This window comes from Hemicordylus capensis, chromosome 12 (assembly GCF_027244095.1).
Source record: "Hemicordylus capensis ecotype Gifberg chromosome 12, rHemCap1.1.pri, whole genome shotgun sequence".
In the NCBI taxonomy this organism is placed as follows: domain Eukaryota; kingdom Metazoa; phylum Chordata; class Lepidosauria; order Squamata; family Cordylidae; genus Hemicordylus; species Hemicordylus capensis.
Window position 1 is genome coordinate 11954071 of NC_069668.1, and position 23564 is coordinate 11977634.

Genomic DNA, 23564 nt, shown 5'->3' on the forward strand with positions numbered 1-23564 from the left:
GATGAGAGAAAGCTGCCTTCTACCGAGACAGACCCTTGGTCCATCTAGCTCACGATTGTTTACACAGACTGGCAGCGGCTTCTCCAAGGTGGCAGACAGGAGTCTCTCTCAGCCCTATATGGAGATGCTGCCAGGGAGGGGACCTTCTGCAGGCTAGCATGCAGGTGCTCTTTTCAGAGCGGCCCCATCCCTTAAGGGGAGCATCTTATAACAGTGCTCACACATGTAGTCTCCCATTAGAATGCAAACCAGGGTGGACCCTGCTTAGCAAAGGGGACAGTTCATGCCTGCTACCACAAGACTGCAGCCACCTCATGGCACAGCGGGAAATGACTAGCAAGCCAAAGGTTGCCGGTTCGAATCCCTGCTGGTACTATATTGGGCAGCAGCGATATAGGAAGATGCTGAAAGGCATCATCTCATACTGTGCTGGAGGAGGCAATGGTCAACCCCTTCTGAATTCCACAAAAGACAAGGGTGGACCTTGCTTAGCAAAGGGGACACGGAGGCATTGTGTGCCAGTTGACTTTGCCGTCTTGATGTGACCTATGGAGGCAATCAGGAGGCAGCTTCTCCTCCTCGGACTGACTTTTGTATCTGCCCAAGAGTCCAGAAGTGCCGACGGGAAAGATAGGGGAGCATCTGGTGTGAGCAAGTGGAGCAGCGGTTCTTAGCTCTTTTGATAAGTTCTGTGGATGACAAACCATTGTGGAAAGTGGAGGGCGGCGGGGTTACAACTGCCATTTTATTCTTATATTAAATTTATTACAATAACAGCTTACATTGCAAGGCACATACTGATGATGACTTACAACCCAGCTTTGGGACACTGATAACTGAAGCAGCAGCATAAATTAATACAGGCGCAGTATATACATGTATTGAGAAGAATACTTCCGTTTTGTAAAATAAAACTCCAGTTTCGTTTCTCCAACCTAAAGGTAAACACAGTCCCAGGAATTGTCGCAGTTGCCTCTGTAAGTCCTCAGAATACCCTCCTGTGCAGGCTGCATTGATTTTCATGTGGCCTGCACAGAACAAATCCTTGGCCAGTTATGCTAATTTGCCATGGGTTAATTTAATACTGTCGTCTTCTACCCACTCACAGCTCCGTGGATCAGGGTGCTCAGAACTGCTGCGCTGGTTGAAGGGATCCCGACACAGGCTAATCTCAGCATGGTATATAGCCCTATCCAGACATAATGTGGAACAAGTGTCCAGGTGGCTGCACACTCATATGTGCTTTTGTGTGAATGGCTACCTGTGTTCATTTTAAAAGCGAGGTACAGGCCCCTCAGATGCAGGATACAGACCGGAAGTGTTGTGCTGTATCTGTGTAGACTTGTAGGAGTTTGGAACATAACGTGTGAATAGGGCTTATGTTTTTGGTAGGCTTGGTGTCGCCCCATCAGGATGACTGTCATTTTGCAACAGGAGTAAAACAAACACGCACACTCCGTCCAGTTGTACATTTGTGAGCAGTGCTCATCAGACTTTTGAGAGCGCGCATGCCTGGTCTCTGGCTTTGCTCTGCAAATGCGCTCTAGCCCCGAGCAGCAGCTCCTTTGAGCCCAGACCATCCACTGACCACACCTCACCCGACAGAGATGCCTCTTCACCACCACTGCTGGGCCAGCTTCCCAAAAGGGGTAGGATCTGACCACTTAAATGGTCCTCCAGTGGACCATTTCGGCCGTGCTGCTGCCTTCCACTGTTGTCTCTCCAGTGACCTGGCAGGAGAGGTTACAGGGATTCTTTTACCTCCGCAGTGAGCCTGTCTCGGCTTTCTGTTAATTCCGTAGCATAAAGCCGCTCCAGAACCACCTCGTGAAAAAACACCCGTGGAAGAGGCCCCAAGAATGACCCCTCGGGGTGTGGCACTCTGGCCTGTGGATGATGGGGGAACACAACCAATATCTGAAACTCCTGAAAGTGCCTATCACCTGAAAGAAGCACTGTGTGGATGTGGCCGATGTGTGATGCTGTGTGTGTATATATATATATATATTTGAGAGAGAGAATCTTTATAAATGGAATGCAAAAGAAAGTAGGTAGGAAGAGAACATGACTATGGCTTTACTGCTGTCTGCAGACGGCTTGCGTGTGGACCTGGTGAACAGCTGAGGTGGGGTGTTTGACAATGCAGAACAAGGGGGCAGCTCTGCAGAAAGAGCCAGCGTGGTGTAGTGGTAACCCTAACCCGAGTTCGAATCTCCATTCAGCCATGAAACTAGCTGGGTGACTCTGGGCAAGTCACTTCTCTCTCAGCCTAACCTACTTCACAGGGTTGTTGTGAAAGAGAAACTCAAGTATGTAGTACACCACTCTGGGCAACTTGGAGGAAGAGCGGGATATAAATCTTGTAATAATAATAATAATAATAAATTCCTTGTGATGGGCAGGGGTGTGTGTGTGAGCTGGCAGCTGGCATGTATGGCCACTTGATGGCTTCACCAGAGCCACTGTTTGTCTGGGCCCCACCCGTATAGGGTTGCCCTGCTCTTGGTGGCTTGTACTGATGAACAATTATTTCCGACTGCAAGCGGGGGGTGGGTTGCATGTGTGCACACAGGACCTGATGATTTAGTCATCTGTCTGCCCTTCCCCGAAACCTAACTTTCTAGATACAAGGATGGTGCTGTTCTTCACAACCAAACCTGCAGTCCTGTCCCACCCCCTGCCCCATCTCAAGCATTCCAGTCCAGCAAGAGTTTCTGCATCATGACAGCTTGGCTCTTGCACTGGACCTTTCGCTCACGGCCCTCATTTGGGGCTTGAGGGTGTCATTCGGGGCTGCCAAACTCTGTATTCATGGGGTAGCTACGGCTAGCTGGGCCAGGTGTGTGTGTGTGTGTGTGTGTGTGTGTTGTTTTTCCAACTTGGTCGAAAACACTGCGTTCCTTAGAAGCAAACACGGGAGGGTCCATTACAGGGGGTCACACAGAGAGATAACAGGTGTGTGTGGCACAGAGGGATGGGGCTAAATATAATCCCAACTGGTGACAGTTGCTAGACAGAGGCTGGAGTAGCCAGGCATGCATTCCGATGGCCCCCTGCCCACATATGGAGAGGCCGCCGCTTGCTCACACTTGTGCGCCTTCACGTTTCCAAATGAACCAGTGCAGGAATGCGGACGCAAAAGAGCCGGGGCTGAAGAGGCCAGTCCGGCTGTTGTGGGAATGCTAGGAGGGTCCAGCCTTGGTCGGTGCTTCTGCCCCCGGCACAAAACTCCCCCGGCGGCGATTCAGTGCTTTGGAAAAGAGCGGAGGGCGATGGGAGAGGAGGGGCTTCTCGCGACGCCTGCCTCTCCCGCCTTCGCCAAAAGGACGGTGGCTCTTTAGACGGCGTTCATACGGATGTCCCCAAAGGGGATTTCTGTGGCCGTTTCCGGAGTGATGCTTTTCAGAATACGCTGTGGAGGAGACAAAGGACACGTGTGAGGAAGGCAAACCCAAAAGGGTCACAGGCGGAAGCTTGCGAGTACTTCGGCACATGGCCAGACCCACCCAGCTCAACGTTTTCCACACTGGCTGGCAGCAGCAGCTCTCCAAGGTCCGAGGCAGGAGTCTCTGCCTGGAGATGCGGCCGGGGAATAAACCTGGGACCTTCTGCGTGCAAAGCAGCGGCTCTGCCACTGAGCTACCCAACAGGGACATGTGTAGCTGTCTTCTACTGAGTCAGACCGTTGGTCCACCTAGCTCAGCACTGTCCACACTGACTGGCAGCAGCTCTCCCAAGGAGTCTTGGGAGGGGTCTTTCCCAGCCCTACGTGGAGATGCTGCCAGAGAGGGAACCTGGCACCTTTCTGCAGGCAAAGCAGATGGTCTATCAGTGAGCTGTGGCCCTGTCCCCCAAGGCAGGGCTCTCCTGCTGTTGCTAAACTACAACTCCCATCAGCCCTAGCTGCATTTATTCCCATTCTTGCCCTAAGAAGAATCCCTTACAGCAGGCAGCCTTCACATGCAGTCACTCATCCCCCATCCATATGGAATGAGGCCACCTTGGGGTGGTACACAGCAAGCTGCCATATACTGAGTCAGACCATTGGTCTATCTAGCTCAGTATTGTCTGCCCAGACTGGCAGCGGCTTCTCCAAGGCTGCAGGCAGGAGTCTCAGCCCTATCTTGGAGATGCTGCCAGAGAGGGAACTTGGAACCTCCTTGCTCTTCCCAGAGTGGCTCCATCCCCTGAGGGGAATCTCTTCCAGTGCTCTCACATTGTCTCCCATTCAAACGCAACCAGGGTGGACCCTGCTTAGCTAAGGGGACAAGTCCTGCTGGCTACCACAAGACCAGCTCTCCTTCCCAGATTGCCTTTTCAGTGCTCATCCATCCAGCATCACCTCGGCGTTTCTAGGACAAATTCAGGGGTCCGCCCACACCTGACTGAACAGCTCAGCTGCCGGTGTTGACAGTGCGGCAGCTGTTCAAAGACGTCAGGACATCCCATCAGACTAGGCAAGAGCCTAGCAGACGGCATCTGGAGATGCCCAGAAAAGCAGGGCACATCCCTCTCAAGATCCTTTTGGCTGCCCCCCAAGGGGGCTTTCTTCCGTGAAGACCACCCATGTGCCATAGTACCTCTTTCAGTGTTCCTGGCGTGGTTGCCAACCGGTATACCATGTAGGCAGGGACGCAGATGAAGGACGAGGTGCCAATGCAGTAGCCCACCACCATGGTCCAGTACGGGTAGTTGTAGTCAAAGAGTCGGAGGTCTGGCGGGCTGGACATGAAGCTGCAAATAATGAACTGGAGAAAGCCAATCTATTTAGTCCAGTCAGATGGTGTGTTCACTTGACCCACAGACCTTTCCACAACCCAAATACAGGAAAGCTACACAAAAATCAACATCCTAAAATTAAGTTTCCAGTTAAAAGTTCAGACACTAGAATGTAAGAACAGCCCTGCTGGATCAGGCCCAAGGAGGCCCATCTAGTACAGCGTCCTGTTTCACACAGTGGCCCACCAGATGCCTCTAGGAAGCCCACAGGCAAGAGGTGAGAGCTTGCCCTCTCTCTTGCTGTTACTCCCCTGCAACTGGTACTCAGAGGCATCCTGCCTCTGAGGCTGGAGGTGGCCTGTAGCCCTCCAACTAGTAGCCGTTGATAGACCTCTCCTCTATGAAGTTACCCAAACCCCTCTTGAAGTCATCCAGGTTGTTGGCTGTCACCACATCTTGTGGCAGAGAATTCCACAAGTTGATTATGCTTTGTGTGAAAACAGTACTTCCTTTTGTTGGTCCTGCATTTCTTTTTCTTCACTAGATAGAGTTCCTAATATAGAGAAACGTTTGCAACACGATTCTCTCAAATCTAAACATAGGAAAAGAGAAAATCCTCCAGCATTTCAGAGAACAATAAAACTCCAAAATAAAATTGGCATCCAAAGATAAAGCTAACTCTAGAGACGGAGTTTTAACTCTAATGTTAAAACATTAAGACACTATTTATTAACCACTAGGGAACTTATTTTAATAGCAGCAGCAAGATATTTAGCTGTATTTTCAGTTGCCGCTCTGTCTGAACCAGATTAGAGAGATGCAATATAAATCCTTGTCCAACCAGGGAAAGGGGTTAAAAGTGGAGCAATAAAATGTTTCCCAATATCATTATAGTAAATTCAGCGGTCACAGAGGGACATCTTAAGAAAATCCCTCTTGAACGATGACCGTGTCCCTGTGAGCTGGGTCTGGTTGAAATGGTAGGATGTTTTCCGATAGGACGTATTTAGTCTTGGGTGTTGGAGTAGCATAGATTGGGCTCTGTGATGGACAGCAGAAGGGGAGGCAGTCCCCTGACCCTGAGCACACTAAAGTAAAGTGTGCCGTCGAGTTGATTTCGACTCCTGGCGACCACAGAGCCCTGTGGTTGTCTTTGGTAGAATACAGGAAGGGTTGACCAGTGCCATCTCCTGCACAGTCTGAGACGATGCCTTTCAGCATCTTCCTGTATCGCTGCTGCCTGATATAGGCGTTTCCCATAGTCTGGGAAACATACCAGCAGGGATTCGAACCGGCAACCTTTTGCTTATTAGTCAGGCATTTCCCTGCTGCACCACTTAAAGGTGGTTGAGCACACGAACCTCCCTAAAAGAAAGCACAGCTTTACTTGTCGCCCCCAAAAGCAGTTGAGTTATGCCCTCAACAGTAGTGGACATTACAGTAGGAGCTACCTGGATTCAGGAGCCGGGTACGCTTCCGTTCGTCAACGGTGTGTCAGTTTAAAAATAAGGTTGGAGACGGGGAGTTTGATGGGGCGCGATGCCCCAGCTGGGCAGGACAAGCAGGCCCTACCCAGACTCGGCCCTCCTGTGCTGTGGCTTCCCCTCTTTCAAAGGTTGCGCTGCGGCAGCGGCTGCTGTTGCTGCTGTTACTTCTCTCTCCCTCCCTTCTGCCGCTGCCAGTCTGTGCAGACCATCCTGAGCTAGATGGACCAATGGTCTGACTCAATATATGGCAGCTTCCTATGTTCCCATTCCAATTGTGCATCAGCAGATGGCTGGCGCACTGGCGGCGGGGTCCCTGCTGGAGCCCACTTCCATGCTCTCAGGCAAGCCATTTATTTCGCCTCCATCCCACGGATGAGGCTGAGATCTCTGTGGCAACCCACCAAGCCATGGTGCTGGCCCATTCTTGGTCCTCCTTCCTAATCCAGAGTAGCAGGACATACACATTAAATGTCTTTATCATCTCAGGGTCATAAAAGTGTGTGTGTGTGTGTGTGTGTGTGTGTGTGTGTGTGTGTGTAAGAAAGAGACTATAACCTGATGTGGTTACACATCTATTTATACCACACACACACACACACACACACACGGTGATAAACTAGAAGTGTGTTAAACACACATTAATCATCACAGCAGGCTTGTTTTTGACTCGCTGGGCGGGCCTTAAATCTAGGCGGCATTTGCCATCAATCAAGCTTCCACTCCAGCTTCCTCGCCCCATGCTGAGCGTTGGATCTGTAGTACAAAAAGCAGCCTGAGCTAATTTGGGAATTGGGAATTAAGCCTGTGTTTAGCTGTGCTAGAAACAGCCCGTAGAGACAGTGACTAAATTACTTGACGGGAGTCCTATTTGGAACGAAGCCGTCCAACCTCCCAACCAGTGGACCCTCCAGATGTCGAACTACACCTCCCATCATGCTCGGCCAGCGTAAATTGTGGCTGGGGGGTGATGGGAGTTGTAGTTCAAGACCATTTGGAGGGTCCAGAGGGTCCCTGCTCTAGAGTAACTCCTGAGTAGTACTGTTGAGCCACTTAGTCTGGGTGTCAGGCAGTGGCTTCAGAGAGGCCCGTCTAGGAGAGAGTTAGTCTTGTGGGAGCAAGCATGACTTGTCCCCTTAGTCAAGCAGGGTCCACCCTAAAAAATAAAAACAGTATAAAACAGAGCTCAAAATAAAAGCTGCTGATTCACCAGAAGTCAAGCCGGATCATTCCTGGGGTCCACCCTGGTTGCATTTGAATGGGAGGCTAGAAGTGTGAGCCCTGTAAGATAACCGCCTTGGGATGCCATATGAAAGGTGGTATAAAAATTTGAACAATAAATAAATAAATAAAAATATTCCCCTGAGGGGCTAATGGGGCCGCTCTGGGAAGAGCATCTAGGTTCCAAGTTCCCTCCCTGGCAGCATCTCCAAGACAGGGCTGGGAGAGGCTCCTGCCTGCAACCTGGGAGAAGCCGCTGCCAGTCTGTGAAGACAATACTACTTCAGGCTGCAGCAAAGCATTCCCATCCCTTTCCCTACGGAGCCTTGCGGGAAAAGCCCCGAGGAGGACGACATTCCCCAGTTTCTCCCGCTGCGTTCCAAGTGGGGCTCCTCGTGGCTCCGCATCCCTTTGGCAGCCTTCCCCACTGCTCTGTACGGGCCCACTCAGCACAGAGGTGAGCTGGGGGAGTGGCCGTCTCCCTACCCCGGGCCAGCAGTCACGTGTCGATTATTCAACTTTGACACAGCGAAGCGGCATCTCTGCGCAGGCCTAGTCCGTTTCGTGGGGAAGCGAGGACATCTATAAAAAGTGCTCCCGTCTAGACATGTCATACCAGCAAAGAAGAGGAGGCTTTTCAAAGGAGCAAAACTCTTCACAAGACCAAGCAGAACAACAGACATCACTTCTGCACCGATCTGCCTGTAGCCGCCTCCATGAATTGCAGCCCCATGTCATCTGTGTTCTCTGGATGGAGCCAGGAGTGCAGTTGCTTACTTGCCTCCAAGCCGAGGTTCTCAAATGTGGGTCCCCGCATGTTGCTGGACTACAACTCCCATCATCCCCAGCCACAGTGGCTGGCTGTTTTGTGGATAACGGGAGCTGCAGTCTAACGTAATTTGAGGAGCCAAGTTTGAGAACCGCCTCATCGGGGTTTATCTGGAGTGGACAGGACCCTCCTCCCAACATCACTCAGCAACCGATCCTCAGAACGATTGATCAGAAGATAAAGGCGTTGCTGGCGGGCAAATCTTCCTTCATATGCTGGGGCTGTAGAAGCTGACTCACCAGAAGGAAAATCGGGCTGATGGCAACCCAGCAGACTCTCCAGTACCAGCCGGGACTGAATCCGAGCATCTCTTTCACATCACTGCAAAACTGGTTGACACCTGTGGGAAGGGACGAGCAGGGACCCAGTTAGGCACGCCTTGGTTTTATCAGGCTGAAAGCAAAGGGGGCGAGACTCTGGACTGTGTGAGCAATCCTTCTGGAACGTGCAGGCTTAAGTTTCTGCAGGGCTATGCAAGCTTCTGCAGAGCCCTTTGTAACTCTCCCAGAGGATGAATGCTATGCAACTAAAAACACTTCGCTCGCCATGCAGATTTCAGTGAAATTTGGGGACTGGGGTGGTGGCAGCCACCACAAGTCGGTGAGAGGAGCGAGTGGAGGAGAAAGTGGGAGGAGAAGGCCTAAGGGGCCAGGTGCAGGAGTTTGGTCCTCTCTGGGTGCCCCATCAGCTGCCTTTGAAAGAGCAGAGGAGCGAGAGGTGTGCGTCTTCTCTTTGAAGCCTTGCCTTACGTTCCCTGGTGTGGAAGCTGCCTTATGTGTGTGGAAGCTGCCTCTGGCCTGACCAGAGACATCTTAGTTTGGCGTTAACCTCACCGTAAAACCAAGCCACAGAAATGGATTCCAGAAACACCACTGCCAGGACCGCTGGACCTGTGGCGTAGTCTTCGAACAGTTTCACCACGTATGCACCGCCCTGGGAAAAAGAGACCATGGGAATGACAGGTCTGCTCAGAAACAGAGAACGGGCCCTTAGGAACATAGGAAGCTGCCATACACTGAGTCAGACCCTTGGTCCATCCAGCTCAGTATTGTCTAACCAGACTGGCAGCAGCTTCTCCGAGGTTGCAGGCAGGATGGAATCTCTCTCAGCCCTATCTTGGAGATGCTGCCAGGGAGGGAACTTTAAACCTTCTGCTCTTCCCAGAGCGGCTCCATCCCTTAAGGGAAATATATTAGATATATTAGATGTAGCCTCTCATTCAGAGACAACCAGGGCGGACCCTGCTTAGCTAAGGGGACAAGGCCTGCTGGCTACCACAAGACCAGCCCTCCTTCCTCCTAGCGCTCTCTCCATCACCAGCACAGCCCGACTAATCTGCAGCCATGGTCAAGGCCCTCTTCTCCCACTGGTTTCCCTTCCTTTGCATCATGCAATTGTGACCATCGCGCAGAAAAGAGTGTGTCTGGAAAGTGCTGGCATTTCTCCGTGGGCCGGGATGAGCTCATCCAGCGGGACCAGTGCCCTTCCGTTTCCTCCCTGGTGGGAATGGCCTGAAGGTGCATTCTCCATGCTGGAGGGGGATGCTGGAGCCCGAATCCGGTTCCTGTTCTTTTCCCTTGGGAACGGGACATGCCCAAAGGAAAGGGTGTAGTGCTTCCACCAGGAACTGGGACTCAGTTGATAGGAAGCTTTCCAATTCGGAGAGGAATTGCTGAGAAAGGCGAGGCATAATGACAGGATGGAACTCCATTCTCTGCTTGGCTGGCAATGTCTTCATGCCAGAGATCGACTGTTTCTAGTCTAGCCTGGCATAGGGACCTAGGAAGCTGCCTTATGCCGAATCAGATTGTCTAGTGGTCCATCTCACTCAGGATTGTCTACACAGAGTGGCAGCGGCTTCTCCAAGGTTGCCGGCAGGAATCTTTCCCAGCCGTATAGAGATGCCAGTGAGGGAACGTGGCACCTTCTGCGGGCAGGCGCTCTTCCCAGAGCTGCCCCACCATCTGAGGGGAATATCTTACAGTGTTCACATCTAGTCTCCCATCCAGCTGCAAACCAGGGCAGACCCTGCTTAGCAGAGGGGACCAGACCAGCTCTCCTCTTGGCATCTGATCTAATCTGTCGGCATTGCGCTATGTTTACCACCTGAGACACCAGATTCCCCGTTTGGAAGAGGCACATGTGATCTAACTCTAAGATTTCCACCCCAGGATTACTTTGATCTGAAATGGTCATACTCGGTCCCACCATGTCACTGCCAGTCCAGTGCATATACCAGTGTGGCTTGGGCTGAGCTCCTCCCTCTTTCCCCAGACTTGGTTTGTGGTAGAATGCGACGGCAGTTCTGGTCTACCCAGCGTCTACTGGCAAACTGCTACTGAGGCTTTCCAGATCATCTGCGAGGCTCCCACTGGGTCGACGTTTCACCACTCCTACCTCATTAAACAGCTGGGAGTAGCCGCTGGGTAGGACGGAGCCCTGCCTAGCGGGAGCCTCACACAGGATCACTTCCTCCGCCTGCTACTTTTTTCTTTTGAGGTCAGTCACACATCGTCAGAAAACCGGAGCATACCCAACTGCGGAACTTGTGGCTTGAGAGGCGACTGCCGTTCCTGATCGTGTGATTTCTGATCATGTGGACGAGCCTAGTGACCATTGTCCCCTGGAACAGGGATTCCCAGATGTTGTTGACTACAATTCCCAGAATCCTCAGCCCAAGGCCATTGCAGCTGGGGGATTGTGGGAGCTGTAGTCCAGAACATCTGGAAATCCTTGTAACAGGGAACACTTGCTAGTGACTTCTACATTTGCTAGGGTTATGTATTGAATTGTCCTGGGGCCCCCCACCCCACGTAATAGCAGTCTTGCACCTGCCAGTGGACAGGGCATCTAGCAAATCCAGAATAGTGTGTCACATCACAAAGCTTGGATCTTATCCGAGAGCACTGAAAGGAATCCTGGCGCCTGGGTCTCCAACAACACCCCGCAGACGACTGGGTTGCCTGCGTGCTCGGTTGCTTCTTGGACGGTGAGCTACTTACAAAGGTCAGGGTTGACAGAGCGCCCATGAAGCAGATCACAATGAAGCCCAGGACAAACAGCTCCCGGCGCTTGCCCCAGACGTGGGGGAATTCGTCCAGCACAGCAGTGATCACCCCTTCCAGACCTGCAAACTGGCAAAGAGCATCGAGGGGTCAGTAAGGGGAAGGCAGCTCCTTGGCGTGGACCACCAGGGCTGCAACCCAAGGTGTCCTGCCTCCCCACAAGAGTAAGCAGGCACGGCCTGAGGCTTTTTGGCACCCTGGCAAAATCGGACTCTGCCCCCAAGCCAAAAAGTGCAGAGTCCCAGCTTTACTGAGCCGCCCAGGCCGCTGAGGTCGAGTGACCTGAAGATGAGCAGTCAGTGACCAGCCCGTGATGGCTGGAGGACCCAGTGGGAGAGAGTCCGCAGTCTGTTATGGGGGCAAGACACTTCAGAGGTGACGAGAGGCTGCTGTGGATGTGGAAATCCAGTCTGAGGCCATTCCCTTTTGGGAATGGACCCTGCGACAGGCAATCCATCTTCGAGAGAGGGAGCGGGGCTCATGAGGCCAGCTGTTTATTGGGGGCCTGAGGGGCAGTCGGCAAAGGAGACAGTGTATATGTATTTCATTTTATTTTATTTCTATACCGCCCTTCCAAAAATGGCTCAGGGCGGTTTACATTAGAATAAAACTAAAACCAATCGACTGTTATCAAAAATTATAAAAACATGAAACCATTCTTAAAAACATTTAAAGTCATTTTTTAAAACCCTGGAAAAACAGGCCCAACCTTGACAGTTTAAAAACTCTGGAAGGCCAGGCCAGGTGCAGAATGTGCTGGCCCTTTTGGGGAGCAGGGAATCCTACATGCTGACCCCACTGTGCAGTACTTCAAGGGTGCAATACAAGAGGGAGAGAAGGGATAATGGGCAGTGCTGTATTCCGGCACTGCTGAGACACACACACCCCACCACCACCACCCCGCCAAGAACTGGTGCCCTCGACAACTGCCTAGGTCTGCCTAGTGGATGGGCCGCCCCTGAGAGCCAAGGAGCAACCCCACCCCGCCGCCAGGTGCTTCCACCGAAGGCCCATTGCTCACCGTGCTGTCCAGTCCCAGCGTGATCAACATCAGGAAGAATATGATGGCGAAGAAGGTGGAGGCGGGCATGTTGGCAATGGCCTCTGCATAGGTGATGAAGAGGAGGCTGGGCCCTGCCAGTCAACGAGAATGTGGGTGAGAACAGAACAGGCCCCCTCCGTTTCGGCCCATCACTCCCCTTTCTGACACCACCAGCATCCCCCTGGCTATTTGGCTTACGAATGTCAGTCACACTCTTTGTTATTTGTGGATGGCAGTCTTTTGGCAGGAGAGCTGGCCTTGTGGCAGCAAGCCCTTTGCTAAGCAGAGCCCACCCTGGTTTGAATTTGGATGGGAGACGGCATGCAAGATATCCCCCTCCGGGGATGGAGCCGCTCTCGGAAGAGCATCTGCAGAAGGCTCCAAGTTCCCTCCCTGGCATCCCCAGGTAGGGCCAAGGGAGACGCCTTCATAGGAATCTGATGACTCGCTACACCTAACCCTTTCCCTACTGACCTGTCTGCATATTCAGTCCCTGCATATTCAGTCCCTGCATGTTCAGCATTCTTTTGTTTTTGAAATGCTTCAACAGCAGCCCTGCTGGGTGAGGCCCAAGGCCCATCTAGTCCACAGTACCCTGTTTCCCACGGTGGCACGCCAGAGGGCTCTGGGAAGCCCACAACCAGGAGATGAAGGCTGGCCCTCTTTTCCTTGCCGTGGCTTCCCTGTAACTGGCATTCAAAGGCCTCCTGCCTCTGAGCCTGGAGGTAGCCTATAGCCATCGAGATGAGAACCCATTGATAGACCCGTCCTCCATGCATTGGTCTAAAAGAGGAGAGCCTCTTTGGGTGCCAGAGATCTGCTACAGGGCCACAGAGCCACCTTCCACAGGACGTGACCAAAAACACAAGGAGGAGGGAGTTACCTGTGTCTTTGGCGACTTCAGAAACCTCTTCATTCCTCATCTCCGCCATGTAGCCGAGCACAGTGAAGATGACGAACCCGGACACGAAACTCGTCATGCAGTTCACGGCGCTGGTGACCAGGGCGTCCCTGAAACGGAAACCCAGCGGCCCTCTTGAGAGCCGGGATGCAAGAATCGGAAAGCTCCCTGGCTCTCCAGCTCTGTGGGCATTTGTCTGTGACAGAGTTGCAGGAGAAGCCGGATGTAACTGGTGGGGGCCACGGTGGCTTAGGCCTGGGTGTCCTGGACCGACAGTGCCGCCAAGTGAGCTCACCCAAGTGAGCTGCTGAGCTCCTTCCAAGTCTGCTCAAGGCGTGAACACCGCAAGGGCTGCTCTCACCACCATTCCCCGGGTAGGACAAGCATCCTGGCCGGCTTCGGGAGCTGTGCACTCTCCTGAAGAAGCAACCGGAGCCCACGGTCATCTGAGAAGCCCCAGGTGGGCAGGCTGAGCAGGATGGCCTCTGAGCCTAACCGACCCCACAGGGTTGTTGTGAGAATAAACATAACCATGTAGACCTCTCTGGGCTCCGTGGAAGAAGAGTGGGAGAGCGTGCAGGATGTAGATTGATTGATTGATTGATTGAATGAATGAACCCCTTGTTTTTTAACTCGCACATCACTGCAAACTGGGAACACCCACAGCTCCTGAAGCTCATTAAGATACTTGTCCTACCCAGTTAACGGCCGTGAGAACAGCCCTATAGACTGCTAGACGCCTTCAGAGCAAATCTGTCCTCCCAAAGGGAAGTGGCTCCACAAAAGCACCCCTGCATTTCTCCCTATGAAGGGAAGCGGAAGTGTGAAACCACACAGTCATTTGATGTATGGAGCACCGAATAGCCCCTGTCTCCGTGGAGATCCGTGCCTGCCTCAGAGCTCCGGTGGAGCTTTGCATCGTGGCCAGTGGGCTTGACTCCCCCGGCTGTATCCCTTCGGGACGGAACTTACTGGTAGCAGTTGTTATGGAACTTGTTGTAGCTGGCAAAGGCCAGGAGGACCCCGAATCCTGGGCCGAGAGAGAAGAAGATCTGAGCAGCGGCATCTACCCACACCTGAAAAACAGAGGGTAGCTGGTGAAAAGGGGGCCGTCCCTCTGTGGCAGAGCCTCTGCTTGGCATGCGGAAGGTCCCATCCCTGGGAGCATCTCCAGGTCGGGCTGGGAGAGACTCCTGCATTGGAAAAAGAAGGCCATAAACTGCAGGGGAAAGGGAGAGAACGGGAAGGATTAATGTTATGTGGCTGGAAAACAGAAGAAGAGCGAGTCTCATAAAGCAGGTTGAGATCCAAGGGGGGTCCCGGTTCTGAAATGGTGGAAAGCCACGGATCAGAAGGAACAGCCCAGATCCCAGCCCTCCTGCCACGCTGAGGACAAGCTGGCTCCTCTTGGCGGTCCCTGGCGGTCCCTTTCCCCTGCATCTATCAGCAGCCAGCCACACACAAAGGCTTCACGGCCAGACAGCAGCCCGGCGATTAGGATCTGCTCCCTCCTCACTTCAGATACAATATCGACACCGCTTATTACTTTTAGGGAGGCAACGGGGCCCCTTATTGGAGAGGTGGCTTTATCGGAGGACGGTGTGTCTTCATTTCCTCTCCATTGAACTTTCTCCTATCAGCTGGGAGGCTGCCGGCTGGTAAATATTAGAGCTCATAATCTCAGTGTTAGCTGCATTTATTACTTAAGGGGCTGAGATCTTTCCTCCGCATCGGAGCCTTTCATAACTAGGCAGGGGAAATGACACCGGCATACAATATGTGCTTCCTGCAGGTTAAGGCTCAATTGAACTGCCTTTTGCCACAGCTGAGGAAAGTTTCAAAAACAGGCACATGTGCAGCTTTGCAAGGAGGCAGAGAAGCCAGGACTGTGGAATGTCTGTAGCAACCAAGGAAAGGTCTGGAGGAAAGTTGGGAACCGTGGGGTGCACAGGTCAAAACTGAGTTGGGCTTCCTTGAATTGTCTGCTTTGCTGAGCAGGGTCCAGCCTGGTTTGAATTTGAATGAAAGGCTACCTGTGAGCCCTGGAAGATATTCCCCTTAGGAGATGGGAAGAGCATCTGCCTGCTTGCATACAGGAGGTTCCTAGTTCCCTCCTTGGCAGCATCTCCAAATAGAGCTGGGAGAGACCCCTGCCTGCAACCTGGGAGAAGCTGCTACCAGTCTGGGTAGACAGTGCTGAGCTAGATGGACTGATGGTCTGACTCGGTATATGGCAGCTCCTGATGTTCCTAGGATTCTGCTAATAAATGGAGTCAGTCTTTGTCACGAGTGGTTCTGACAGCCTGCCGGCTTGCCTGCCTGGGGCTCCCCTGTGTCCTTACCTCAGTAGCCAGAAGTTTCTGCCAGTCGGGCTTCAGGTAGTAGAGGACCCCCCTCCAGGCACCCGGCAAGGTTGCGCCCCGAATCAGCAGGATGAAGAGTATGACGTAAGGAAACGTGGCCGTCACCCACACCACCTGCTCGGAAAACAAATTGGGACGGTGTTTGCAGAGGATCTGGCTGAAGCAAGCAACCAGTGCTCATGAGGAAAGGGATGCTCTGAAGATGAGCGATGGGGAGAAGGACACCCGCCGAACCTTGGACTCCCCTTCCAGGCAGGGAGGGGCCCTGCTTCTCATCCCCTCTGTTCCAGGCCAAGCCCTGGGGCAGCCCTTTGGACCTTTCCCCTTGCTTGAGCCGGAGTGTTTTAATGCCGTGCTTAGCTCTCGAGGGGCCCGGTTCACACAAGCATCATCAGCTCCTCCTGCACTTCAGCTACAAGGGATAACTTGCACATTCAAAAGGAGCTGCCTGTCACAGATTGATCGCCAGAGGCAGACCAGGCCAAGGACACCAGCTCCACAGCCTGAGTTCATATGCCTGCCAGAACCCTGCGTCCACCCCGCCCCCCACAACCACCTTCTCCAGCAAGATGAACAGAGTCTGGTCTCACAGTCATATCTGAATCTAGGGTTGATGTGGGTGACTGGCATTAGTGTGATGGTGTGGACCCAAGCCGAGGTGGCTTCAGGCCCAAGAGGAATCCGAGATGCCCACCTCAGCATGGCTTCACACAGTCACGCGCATGTCGGAAACCCAGGTCAGATTCGAATGGTTGTGTGAACCAGGCCAGACATGGGCTCCCAGCCAGAAAGCCAACTGGGAGAGAGCCACCACACCCTGGTGACTTGAGAGCATCTCGAGGAAGCTGGATCGGCCATGCCTTGACGCTGAGAAACCTTCAAAGGGTCAAAGTCCTTCCTTGCCTATCTCAGAAGAGAGGAGTGTTTAGACTAGATCATGAGGGGTACAGATGTGAAAATCTTGAAAAAACCTGGGGGAGGAACCAGTTTTTCCGGGCACGGGGAGGAAACGGGGGAACTGTCATTCCCCCTTTTCCATTCCCCCCTGTTTTCTGTGTCCCCCCGTTTTTTTCTGTCCCCCCCCCTTTTTTTTCCTGTTCCCCGCCCCACTGGTCTCCACACTTCTGTGCCACAACTATAGCAAGTTGTTCCATCTGCACTATGACACTGGCCACTCCTGGAAAGAGGTTAGCAGTGCCATGCTTTTAATCCTGATCTTCTGCAAATCAAGACGGCCTCCATCCTGCATGCCGATCTCCCGTCCCGACTCACAGTCCTCCACATTCCTCCCACTGGTATGGTTGGCCTCGTGCGTCACCTTTCCAGACGTTTTGACCCCTTTCCAGATGCTGAAGTACACAATGGTGAAGATGAAGAGCAAGCAGAGAGTGAGCTGCCAGCTAATCCCTCCCAGGTCATCCAGGCCCCTCGCTCTGTGTATTTGGAGAACGTGGCGGCTGAAAGAGAAAAGAAGGAGGACGTCGCAGCTTCACATCTGGGCACAGGCACTCATCTGAGAGCCCCAAATTCAAATCCCCCATTCAGCCATGAAACTCACTGGGCGACTTTGGGCCAGTCACTTGCAGGGTTGTTGTGAAGATGAACAAAACCACATACACCACTTGGTGCGCCAGGGAGGAAGGGTGTAAAAATAAATAATAAAATGCAATAAAATGTAAAAAGACAAGAAGAGAAAAGGAAAGGGTCTTTGCTGAAGGCCTGAGAGTCCAGTGAGTGGTGCCGGAACAACCTGGCATCGAGTTAACTGTGTGGAGCAACCAACACAGGAGAGGAAACCAGGCAAGGTGTAAGCTATTCTGTCAGCTGGAGAGCTGGTCTTGTGGGAGCAAGCTGACGTCCCCTTAGCTAAGCAGGGTCTGCCCTGGTTGCATATGAAAGGTGTGAGCACTGGAAGATATTCCCCTCAGGGGATGGAGCTGCTCTGGGAAGAGCATCTCGATTCCAAATTCCCTCCCTGGCGGCACCTCCAAGATCGGGCTGAGAGAGACTCCTGCCTGTGACCTTGGAGAAGCTGCTGCCAGTCTGTGCACACAATACTGATCTAGATAGACCAGGGGTCTGACACAGTAGATGGCAGCTTCCTATGTTCCTCTGCTGTTTCACTTAGGAGATGGGGCTGTAGCTCTGTGGCATGCAGAACTTTGCATGCGGAAGGCCCCAGGTTCAACCCCTAGCAGCATCTCCAGATAGGGCTGGGAAACAAACCCTGCCAGGAACTCTGGAGAGCCGCTGCCAGTCAGTGCAGACAATACTGTGCCAGATGGAGCAAAGGCCTGACTCGGTATAAGGCAGCTCCCTATGCAACCGAGGAAGATGCTAAAAGTCTCCACTCCTGTCCTCCAGAAAAACACTTGGGGTTCCCAACCTGTGTGACTTCCAGGTGTTGCTGAACTCCCATCACCCCCCCCCCACCACCACCACAACACATTGTAGCTGGGGATGATGGGAGTCGTAGTTCAGCAGCATTTGGAGAGCCACAGGTTGGGAAGCCCAGCAGGGTGGCCTCGGGGTGAACCTTGGAGGGTGGGGGTGGACACCCCCCAGAGGACTCCTAGCCAGACCAGGCCACAGGCTTCCGCTGTCTCCACTTACATGCACTTACGTATAAAATTCTTCGGCCGGGGAGGTGGAGTTGGCGGTCCAGGTGACCGTGTTGTTGGAGAAGTAGTTGGTGCAGTTGCCCGTGTTCCAGGCGTTCTCGCAGCTGGTCCAGGGCAGCTCTGCCGTGAAGGACGAGACCAGGTAGTACAAGGCCCAGGCCATGATGGTGTTGTAGTACGAGGCAATGTAGAAAGCGATGATGCAGATCGCGTAGCCGATGCCTGGGCGGGCGGACAATGCAGGCGTGAGGGAGGAGGAATCTGTGTCGCCTGGGACCACCCGGGAGGGCGCATGGCCCTGCTGAGGCCCTGCTAAACAGACTAAGAGGCGCCTTTTAAAGTGGGGGCGCTCTTACCTTTAGCAGAGGGAGAGCACCTGGTCCTCTCCAACCCCAGCACAGCATCTCTGCAGTGGCTGTCACTGGGTGTGTGTGTCTCTGGGTGTGTGTGTGTGTGTGTGTGTGTGTGTGTGGTTTTAGACTGTGAGCCCTTTGGGGACAGGGAATCGTATTCCTTTTCAGTGTAAACCATTTTGAGTACTTTTGTTGAAAAGTGGTATATAAATAGTAGTGGGGGGAGGAGGAGGAGATGTGAAAGCCTGGAAAAAACCTGGAAAAAATGAGAGTTGAAAAAATGGAAAGAAAAACCAGTTCTTCCCCTTTTTTCCAGGGGAAAAAAAGGGGTTTCCCCCCCATTCCTCCCTTGCCCCCCAGTTTTTTCCCCATGCCTTCACATCTCGACGAGGAGGAGGAGGAACAAAGACCAAGACTTCCACTGAACCACCCCACGGTGCCTCTCCTGGTTACCTTTGAAGATGGGGCAGATCTTCCTCCATATGGAGATGCACCCGTTTCGGTGATACTGTCCCAGGGCGAGCTCCATGTAGAAGAGAGGGATCCCTCCAAAGATAGCCATGATGGTGTACGGGATGAGGAATGCCCCTGCAGTGAGAGGAACACCATGACACACAGTGGCTGACCCACCTGGCCATTGCAGAAGCGGGGGGCAGTCGCAGCTTGCCCCAGGTCCGGTGCTTGGGTCCGGGGCTATGGCCAGAACAATCTGGCTTGTACAGCAAAACTGGGGACCTCCTGCCTGCCAAGCAGAAGCTCCACCCCTGAGCTACAGCCCCATCATTCCTACAGGAAGCGGCCTTCTACTGAGTCCCTTGGTCCATCTAGCTCAGGACTGTCTACACCAGGGATTCTCCATGTTGGCCCCCCAGATGTTATTGGACTTCAGCTCTCATAATCCCCAAGCCCAGTGGCCTTTGGCTGGGCATTATGGGAGCTGAAGTCCAAGAACATCTGGGGACCCAACGTTGAGAATCCCTGGTCTACACCGCCTGGCAGGAGCTCTCCAAGGTCTGGTCCTCTTGGCTAAGCAAGTTCTGCTTTGGTTGCCTTTGAATGGGAGACGACATGTGTGAGTGCTGGAAGAGATTCGCCTCTGGGGATGACAGAGCCACTCTGGGAAGAGCATCTAGGCTCCCTCCCTGGCAGCATCTCCAACGAGATAGGGCTGAGAGAGACTCCTGCCTGCCACCCTGGAGAAGCCGCTGCCAGTCTGGGTAGACAGTCCTGAGCGAGAGGGACCAAGGGTCTGACTCAGTCGATGGCAGCTCCCTATATTCCGCCAGGAGCCCTTCCCAGCCCTACCTGGAGATGCTGCCAGGGATGGACCTGGGAACCTCCTGCGTGGCAAGCAGGGGCTCTACCTCTGAGCGATGGCCCCATCCCCTCTAGGCAAGTTCTGTCTCAGCGGGCCGAACAATACTCACCTCCTCCGTTTTGGTAACAGATATAAGGGAAGCGCCATACGTTGCCCAGGTCTACTGCATAGCCAATCACAGAGAGAAGGAAGTCCACTTTCTTACTCCAGGTCTCCCTCTCGCCCACCTCCATCAACTGCTGCCGGACTTCCACCCCACACGTGGTGGACATGGTGGTGCTGGCAGCAGCGGCAGCAGCCAGGGTGGCCGAGGGAACATCTTCGCCGCCCTCTTTGCCGGCACTTGTGCTCTGAGCGCCCGAAAACCCATTGGAGATCTGATTCGCGGCCCCCTTGTCGCCCTGGCTGGGGACAGCTGGGTTGGCCTTGTTCTGAACCAGAAGTCTGTTCTCTGCGCAGTCGTCCCCTTCCTTGCAGCCGCCGGGCTCCTTCTGGGAGGCGAGGAGCTGGGTCTCATTGTCGGGGGCCGCCTTCTCCATGCCGCAGCTTAGAAGACCGTGCTCCTGTCCATTGGCAAGAGACCTCTGCCCAGACCACTTGTTGCCCGCAGACCTGGTTGCAAGTCTCCTGCCTTCAGCCGCTTGGCTCCGGACTCTGCGCCCACGGGCCTCTTGGGGAAAGAGCAGCTTCAAATGTGAGACATGGAGGGAGAATAAATGAAGAACCAGTTAGGAGGAGGAGCAGCTGCTGGATTGGGAAGGAGGTTGTGGCAAGGGCTTTCACCCAGTGGGAGAAATAGGAATCAGTTTGTCCCATTGGATTATAATAGGTTGAGCAGTTAAATCAGGAACTCTCTGCCACAGGAGGTGGCGGCGGCGGCGGCCACCAGCCTGAACGGCTTGAAGGCAAATTCATTCACGGAGGAGAGGTCTATCAATGGCTACTAGTCTGGTGGCTATGGGCCACCTCCAGCCTCAGAGGCAGGATGCCTCTGAATCCCAGTTGCAGGGGAGCAACAGCAGCAGGAGGGAGGGCATGCCCCTTTCAACTCCTGCCTGTAGGCTTCCAGCGGCATCTGGTGGGCCACTGTGGGAAACAGGAAGCTGGACTTGGGCCTGATCCAGTTGGGCTGTTCTTAGGTCCATACACTAGTTTCTGGGGAAAAGCCACACTTCCTTTTTAGATCTTTTTGGTGGACTCCAGCTCTCATCATACCCAGCCACAATGGCTGAAGACAACTGTGGTAATGGATGATGGGAACTGTCGTCCAACAGCTGGCAGGAGGTGATGGCAGTTGTGTGTCAGCATCGGGGGACCCAAGTTGGAGAACAGCGCCCCAGCCTTAGCTGCCACGTCTCAGCCTGAAAATCCCGAACCCCCCGCCTCGGGAATTGTCAGCAACGTAACTGGCCCTCTCGCATTCTCAACGCCGCACCCAACCCAGTGGTTTTGAAATTATTTTTTATTATTAAATATTGGCATCACTAGATCAGCTCTTTCTTTAAAGTGCCTCCAAGTGTTTTCTGGCCCAATGATTCCACCCACGGAGTGCCCACAGCCAAACCACCAAACAGTTCACAGCCCAGGACAGATAGCACACCAGCGGGAAAAGGCGGACGAAAATATAGCCTCTCCTTATTCACAGAGAATGCGTCTCTGGTTATCAGATGCCAGAGACAAACAGGAATTCCTGCCTCTGTCCCTGCTCTTCTTGTGAGCCTTGGCAGAGATTAAATCTGACCAGTTACTGTAGCTTACAAAAACCTACATGGACCTTTTGCTTAACTTTCACTGTGGAAAGTTCCTGCTTTCTTCAACCCGGTTTTGTTTAATGATCTTTCATTCTACCAAAGACACAGCCTTTTCTTTGCACAAACTTTCTGTGCACTCGTGAGGCCTAGCAGCTTGCTCTTTTTAACATTAAAACGGGAGATTTCCAGATTGCAAAGGACCGTAGGCTGAAAGACCCAGCAGTTTCACAGCAGTGCAGAAAACTAGCCATGCGTCTTTTATTCCAAGATTGCCACCTGAGACGGGGACGGGATGCTTCAAGAGGCTGCTGCACAGGCTGCGAATATGCTGGGTTATCCAACTGCCCCAGTCTGAACAAACACAAGCTGCTCCCTCCTGGCTCATGGGGAGAATTTCTCAAGCCGTCAAAACCCCAAGAGACAGAGCACAATGCCAGACCTAGTCCAGGGGGCCTGGGTTCAAATCCTCACACAGGACGTCTTTTGGCCAGCCACTGGAGGGAGCAGATCTACCCCACTGCACACATAGGGGCCTAATCAGAAAGTCATATTAGCCATCCTCACCCCACCCGAAAGAGTCCAGTTCCAAAGAGTCAGTGCTCAAGCAGAAGGGGGGGAAAGGGTTGCCTGTACCTGCCGAAAATGTTGCCAGAATCTTCACATTTCCAGGCATCTCTTGGTTTTTTGCCTCTGGGGAAGACCATGCCCGCAAGCCTGGCTGCCTTCTCCCAGGCCGGGTAGGCGAGGTCTCTAGCCGCATGCATGCAGCCAGTGATGAACCTTGGTTAATCATTGACAGACATTGAACCATCTGGGAGAACAGCCTCTGGAGGGGAGGCGGCAAGCCACTTTGGAGAGTGGCACAGCTGGGCATCTTGGGAGGCCACCGCTGGAGGGCTCAGCCGGCAGCTGGAGGGGACCTGGAAGGAAGCTGAGCCCGACACCGTGAGCCAGGCCTGACTCTGCAGCCGGGCAGGGGCAATTCGGTGCCAGGTGGAGATGCCGAGAGTCAGCCCGGATGTGGACTTTATACCTCTGAATCAGACGTGAAAATGAAGCGGAGAATGACCCACCAATGGCAGGGAGGTGGCGAGGGGAACGTTCCGTAATGGCCCACATCAGCTGTCGCAGTATCCCGACGCCGGGTGAGCTTGTGCATAAGACTAGCAAGTGTCAGGGCCTCTGCTCTCCTTTGATAAGTCACTCATTCCAGGCTGATAATGAAGCCCCGTAACTAACTTTGGACTGGGCTGGGCATGGGATTGATTGGAAGCGGCGATGGCCACCAGCCAAGAGGCCTTGAAAGTGGGGCGAGACACATCCAAGGAGGAGAGGGCACTGGGTGGCTGCTAGCCTTTAGAGTTGGAAGAGACCTTAGAGGCCTTCTAGTCCAACCCCTGCGGAGTGCAAGAAACTGCGGCAGCGTCCATGATGGGCGGCCATCCAGCTTCCGCTTGGAAACCTCTAGAGAGCCCACCACTGCATGAGGCAGACCATAGCTGTCCCATAGCTCATACAGTCAGGCGATTCTTCCCCTCCCCTCATGTTTAGCCTGAACCTGCTTCCTTGTAATTCCAAACCCTGGGTTCTAGTCCTGCCCTCAGGAGCAAGAGAGAACGAAGCTGTCCCTTCTTCTTCTGTGTGACAGCCCTTCAGATATTTGCAGAGGGCTCTCCTATCTCCCCTCGTCCAGGAGTCTCCCCTTGTCCTACCTGGAGATGCTGCCAGAGACTGAACCTGCAATCATCTGCGTACAAAGCCGAGGAGTTACCACTGAGATGTGGCCCCTCCCTCAAAATGGTAGTCTGCTTTACACAAGTCTGCTTTAAACATAGGAAGTTTATGTAATTAATTTTATTAATGTATATACCATGCTTCCAAAAATGGCTCCGGGCGG

At 53.2% G+C, this 23564-nt stretch overlaps 1 protein-coding gene across 1 annotated transcript in view; it reads right to left on the reverse strand.

Moving 5' to 3' along the window:
• Positions 1–727: 727 nt before the first annotated feature.
• The window catches only part of SLC6A4 (solute carrier family 6 member 4), a 28435-nt gene continuing 5598 nt past the window's right edge, over positions 728–23564 (reverse strand). Inside the window, exons 2-14 of the mRNA XM_053275383.1 lie at positions 20026–20602; positions 19052–19186; positions 18248–18467; positions 16943–17081; positions 15604–15738; positions 14234–14337; positions 13244–13371; positions 12340–12452; positions 11256–11387; positions 9087–9186; positions 8493–8593; positions 4581–4748; positions 728–3412 (exon numbers count right to left, since the gene is read on the reverse strand). Of these exons, the coding sequence (XP_053131358.1) occupies positions 3338–3412; positions 4581–4748; positions 8493–8593; positions 9087–9186; positions 11256–11387; positions 12340–12452; positions 13244–13371; positions 14234–14337; positions 15604–15738; positions 16943–17081; positions 18248–18467; positions 19052–19186; positions 20026–20455 (1980 nt within the window). The 5' untranslated portion in view covers positions 20456–20602 and the 3' untranslated portion in view covers positions 728–3337. The remainder of the gene's footprint in view (positions 3413–4580; positions 4749–8492; positions 8594–9086; positions 9187–11255; positions 11388–12339; positions 12453–13243; positions 13372–14233; positions 14338–15603; positions 15739–16942; positions 17082–18247; positions 18468–19051; positions 19187–20025; positions 20603–23564) is intronic.